This window comes from Arachis hypogaea, chromosome 8 (assembly GCF_003086295.3).
Source record: "Arachis hypogaea cultivar Tifrunner chromosome 8, arahy.Tifrunner.gnm2.J5K5, whole genome shotgun sequence".
In the NCBI taxonomy this organism is placed as follows: Eukaryota; Viridiplantae; Streptophyta; class Magnoliopsida; order Fabales; family Fabaceae; genus Arachis; species Arachis hypogaea.
The window spans coordinates 39,390,267-39,396,350 of NC_092043.1; the positions used below are offsets into that span (position 1 = coordinate 39,390,267).

The 6,084-nt window shown below is 36.0% G+C and overlaps 1 protein-coding gene across 1 annotated transcript; it reads right to left on the minus strand.

The window, feature by feature from the left end:
• Nucleotides 1-1,004: 1,004 nt before the first annotated feature.
• Nucleotides 1,005-5,777, minus strand: LOC112707397 (choline transporter protein 1). The gene is made up of 10 exons (XM_025759119.3): nucleotides 5,460-5,777; nucleotides 4,525-4,877; nucleotides 4,300-4,445; nucleotides 3,741-3,924; nucleotides 3,576-3,649; nucleotides 3,362-3,475; nucleotides 2,847-3,203; nucleotides 2,160-2,420; nucleotides 1,727-1,954; nucleotides 1,005-1,533 (listed from the first exon to the last, which is right to left on the minus strand). The coding sequence occupies exons 1-10, from the start codon at nucleotides 5,642-5,644 to the stop codon at nucleotides 1,339-1,341; spliced, it is 2,097 nt and encodes a 698-aa protein (XP_025614904.1). The 5' UTR covers nucleotides 5,645-5,777; the 3' UTR covers nucleotides 1,005-1,338.
• Nucleotides 5,778-6,084: the final 307 nt, after the last annotated feature.

Here is a 6,084-nt window from a genome sequence, read left to right on the forward strand (position 1 = left end):
ATCTTCATCTCACCATGCTCATCTTCATCGGCACCTCATCCTGTACAAAATCTGCCCAGACAAATAACCCACACCAATTCTTTCCACTAGTCTGTAAATATGCATCAACCTTAGCAAACAACTACCTCAAATAACCAATGCTTGAAATTTCAGATAGTTAGTGCACTCAGATTATAATTGGGACATCCGAAGAACAGCTTATTAGGATGCGTCTTCGTCCTTGACCACCGAAGGATAGGCCTGCACCCACAACCGCACCACTCTGAAACTGCTAAACGCTGGCTATGCACATTGTTCTTTTTCCAATTTCTGGTCGCAGAGGAGCGATTCGACCTTCCAGAAGCGTAATTGTCACTCATGGTGGGAGATGAGGAAGAAGAAGAATAACAGGACAAAATCGAACAAGAATCAAAGCAAGAAGAGGGTAGAAGCCAAAGAGCTTTAGCTGGACGACGAAGACATTCATAGAGGAAGAAGGAAGAACTACGTTAGGGTTTATAATTGGTGCCATGGACTAATTTGGGAATTTTTTTATCATATTCCACATCAGCTCTCCATTTCAGGCATCCTACGTGGAGGTGGCACCACCAACTCAGCGCTCCGGTGCTGAGTCATGCCGGAATTGGGTAAAAAGGCCAGGATTTCGCACGGAACTCAAACTAAAAGGTGCATTTAGAGAAATTGAAAACTGAGGGACAACATTGGTGCACTGGCCCAATCTAAATGACCATTTTGAGAATTTACTCTATCGTGTCACATTCTTATTTTCTGCCTCTTATAGTTTTCACGAGAATTCCTATTTAGGTAGAAAAGGTGAAACATAGTTATTTTTATTGATATGACCTTATATAATTAAATACACGTATAAAATTACTTTATATATACAAACTTAAATTATGAATTATAGTTAAGGATAATTTAAATTTTAAATATTTAACATATTTTGGAGAACAGGACAGGAATCTCTACGGGAGGGACAAGTTTGGTGCTGCATTGGCATTACATTTCTTAAATTAAACTCTATTTGACTTGCTTTTCATAATCTCCGTAATTTCATTACATGGTGCATTTTTTAGGAATATTTTAAGCAATGCTAACTTTTGCATTGAATATGTTCTTTTTGTTCCCAAAACATGATACTCTAGCACAATCTCGTTTGTCAAAAATTACAACTTGCTTAAACAGCTACTTGTAACTTGGGCACATACTAACATATACATATACACATACACGGGGAGAACAAAACTAAGGTGATAAAAATGAGCACCTTAGAATGATCCTAAATGTTGAAGCCCTGTTGAGAGTCATCACTGATAAAAATAAACCATGGGCCATATTTCATTGGGATCCTTGTGTAAGCCTTTGCGTCTCATTTTGGTTATTGTTGAGAGTTTCCATGAGAAGGGGTGGAGCATACTGTGCTGTTCCATTCTCTTCTGAATCCTGACAGTAAGAGAGAATGATGGTATCAATTGACATCTCAACGACTCCAAAGAAAAGCGTTGCGACAATGTACCCAATAATCCAGCAAACCTGCATACACAGAATCCAAATGAGGTTCCAATAAACACTGTTGAAAAGTTGAAATACTAATGATCCGTTTCCTTGGACTCGAAAACTATGGTGTTCATAACTGAAAGTTGAATCATCATATCTTATACTTAGTTTTAAATAATAATTCATCTCCGTGCCATACTCATTTTATTATATATCATAGGAAACATACCAGAACAGGCAAGAGTGGGGATGTGATCTTGTTATGTGCAGCTCTATACTTGTGTGTATCCAACATAAGGAATGCAAAAACAGCACTTGAGAGACTAACACATAGTTTTCCAAGGAACAAAATAACATCTCCAATCACATTGACACGTCCGATCCGCAGGATGTTATTCATAATCAATTCTGTTGCAATAGCAGAAGATCTGAAGAAACTTTCACCTGTTATAGCAATCTGCATTTGTCAAGCAAATACTATAGTTAAGTGCAGGGACAGGAAGAGAAAGACCTAAAAATAAAAAAAGGTAAAATAATATACTATGTATCAAGAAGTTCAACAAAGATCAAGATGTGACAGAGCCTCTCCAAACTTGAGGATAAAAAAGAGAGTACTAATGCATGCATAAAGATTTGCTTTATGGAAGAATAACAAGACTTACAATTATGTATGCATTTCGATTCACTGATTTGATGATCCATCCAATACACCTTAGAAAAAATTGAGAAGTACGGTATGCAGCCTTGCCAATCCAGTTATCGGGCTCATAACTGGAGACTTTTAGTTTGCGACGCATGGATTCAAGCAAAAGTCGGATCGACTCTACAAATGATACAGTCAGAGAGCCAAGAGCCACAGAACCCAGATTGTAACGCATAAGCCTCTTCATGGAGGAAATGACTGACAGAAGAGGGATTTCTTGCTGCACAGAGAAAGATGAACTATTTTAAATAACATACAAGATAGAATTTTGTAACTAGTAAGAAAATAAAAGTTGAAGTGTTTAACCAATTATTAATCCAATTCAAATCAGTCCAATAAACAAGTTCAGCATTTGGTAAGTATGATCTAAATTCGTTCTTTAACATTATGAGGCTGCAAAATTGTCTTTACTTGACTCAAGCAGGTTAACATTGTGGTTAGTTCCACTTTCACAGCAGCATTGTGATAGTCAATAAGATAAAAACAACTTATAATCATATACTAACACAGCTTGTTCTGATCAACAAGCATGAGCCAAATACTAAATCGATGCTAAGACTGGAACTACATATTGATGAATCTCATTTAAGTTTAAGTAGATTTGTTTGAACAAATTCTTGCAAGGTACTGTGACAGTGTGACTTACAGAATTTTCACCACGTGCCCAATAATAAGAAGCAACAGATCCAGCAATCACTGTTGATGAGCATGCTATGAAGAATTGTGTGGCCCAGTAACACCCAAATAGATGAAAAAGGATGGCGATTCCTATATGTGGTGTGTAATGAATGCTATATCCGCAACAACGATCACAGTTCACCTTTTTCTCAAGGAGATCATATGCACAGCAATTAGAATTGCAGTTGTTTTGAACAACCTGACCAGAGCTGAACAAATGGAGAGCAGCAGAAATCCAGAACATGTAGAACACTGCAAGAATACAATACGGTATGACCGGAAAAGTGATGAGTGCTCGAACTTCTCCTATCACTTTTGCAGCAACCTGTGAGAACAATTTACATTAAAATCAATTAGATTGATTTTGTAACATGGCATAAACAATGCCACATCATCATTATTCATTTCACAGTTACTAATGACTTTAACATTGCTGTAATCACCACACTGTAACTTAGAAGTGTTGAATGAATTTATGCTTGCCTTAAGAACAGAAGTTCCTATAAGGATGCGTCGGACAATAGCAATTGATGTCAGAATTGCAACAATTGTTATAAATGTCATCATTATAGTGCCAATGCGTAGATGAGTCAGCTCCTGAAAATAAAATCTCTTTATAAGATTTACACGATAGAACCACCAATACAAAGATCATAAAATAACCGGGGAATGACTAGTGAGCCACAACAATACTTACCCTCCCAGATACATGAATGTAAGGATCGTGCTCGCCAATGATGGGGGAAATAGCATTATTTCCTATCCATCCAACTGCAAATAATGGGGTAAAAAAAACCATCAACTCGAGAAATATGGTAAGTTTGGTTAATAAAATAGCTCAACAGACAACAGAGATCCTAACCTTTCAGGTAGTAGAACATTGTGACTGATACCATTAGGAGATTAAAGAAAACCACTGTCACCCAAGGCATTGCAGTGACAAAATACCGAATCATCAGCAGCCAAATCACGGATAGAAACAGAGGTATAATCCCCCCACAAACAATCAGCACAGGCCATGACTTTCCTATGTCAGCCATGTATCTCTGGAAATAAAAGCAATTAGTAAACACAAAAATTCTACCATGATATGAAGCTAAATGACAGGACATACGAAAGGGTACAACTCATAGTTTCACACTTAAGATTTTTGATAACGTGAAAACAGGTAGAGTTTCAAGATTCTAAACAGAATGCATATCAACAGCTACTTCTAATTTATACTCAATTGCATTCTATTCCTGCATTTCATGCTGCCAAGGACACTTTTTGGCATATCAAGCAACTGTCAACTGAACATTTCAACACTATTTCTTTGCCATCCTACCGGTATATCTTTGTAGTGGCATGTTCAAGGGTGCTTGCAAGAAATGGAAGTATTCATGCATTTTAAGGAATATAGATGGTTGAAAGAAGTTAACCTTTAAGACGGCTGACCGAGAGTTGATATACTTGTGAATAGACTTATCAATAACAATGTCTTCATTGATGCTAACTCCACCCATCTGCTGCCAATGGTTTAATGACACATTTGATGCACGAGCAATGAATTGGCAAGTCCAGTAAACTAGACAAAAGTTGTTGATCTAAGAATCAGGTACTTCAAAAACTCGTAATATATATGTTATTGACAATGTCTTCCTTACCATTTACACTAGGAAATATGACAGGATAACAAGGGCCCTGAAGTTGAAGAGAGGAGTTTCTCATTTCCGGTGTAAGGTACTCATAATAATTATAGTTGCTATCAATCCAATCATCCATACTAAGACGAATGTCTCCTTCGGGATAATCACACACCCAATTAAGTGAATCTTCAGAAGGTACAGGGCAGTCCAACAAGCATATGCTGCGAGCGTCGACCAGTTTTAGCTTGCTATCCTTCAATCCACTTTGATATACCTGATTAGGATTTAGCCAGTACAATAGCTCAACTTCGTGAAGCCCTGCATGCTTGTCCCCACACACATTTCCTTTATAATCCAGCCCATAAGTAAGCCTATTAAGTCACAGTAGCAGTTATTACAGACTAGAGACTACAAAACAATGACAATGACAACAATAACAAGCACAACTGGCCTTGGTAGGTGTGTGATCACAAATTACACAACATTAACAACGAAAAAGAGAATGTATAATGACAGATCCAAAGAGCATTTCTATTATGAAAAAAGAAATCGATGATGTAACTAACACTTTTATTTGCTTAAATGAAAAGTTCGTTTATTTGAAGCATACCAATATTCATTTTCTAGAGAAAGGAACACATGCAACATATTTTTTAACAATTATATACCAATTTAATTCTAGAGAAAACTAAAACTAAAATAAGCATAAATTGATAAAATCTATGACCTCATGGAAGAAAACAACTACTCAACAAAATGCATAAATTAGCAACAATTAGTCATCCATTACAAAGGCTTAAATAAGTGAGGAATAAAAAAAAGCGCCAAAAAAGAATCCCATTTACAAAACCTCACACTTCAAAGAAAATGCAATTTTCCAACCACAGAAGCTCCATAAAAGAATTTAAAAGAATTTAAAAAAATGCAGAATAATACGAAGTTGGAAACTTTACCTCAAAGGGTTCCCTTGGTTGAAACCAAAGCTAGAGTTTACAATCATGGAAATCCAGAATGCTATTAAGATAACAAGAACAGCAATGTCGCTGCATTTTCTGTTGTGCCTTATGATCCCACCAACTGGGGTGGTTCCATCACTTGATGAGTATCTTCCTATGACTGCACCCAAAGGACCCCTCATTTTGTTCTTAACCTTTCTTCCAAGTAGCAAGCTTCTTTCTTCAGCTCAACATTCCAGAGAGAGAGAGAACAAAAAAGGTACAAAAGTGGAGTAGAAGCTTAGAGAGTGTGAAAGCTTCTTTGGTGAAGAAAAGGGTTTTAGATTTTTTTATTATTTACTAGTTGGTTTTAGATTTGGAATATTATATCAATTAATACAAATAGTTTATAAAATTTTCACTTAGGCAAAGATCTTCTGTGTTTTACATCATTACACTTCACTTTAGTATTCATTTTATAATTTTTAAAATTTTAATGTAATATGTATATCAATATTTAAACTTTTACTTTATGCTTCGGCTTATTTTAGATTAGATTACATCTCTAATTGACACACTTCTAAAAGTTTAAATGACACTTTTTTAGCGACAAGGACGGAGAATATTTTTTACTATTTTTAAG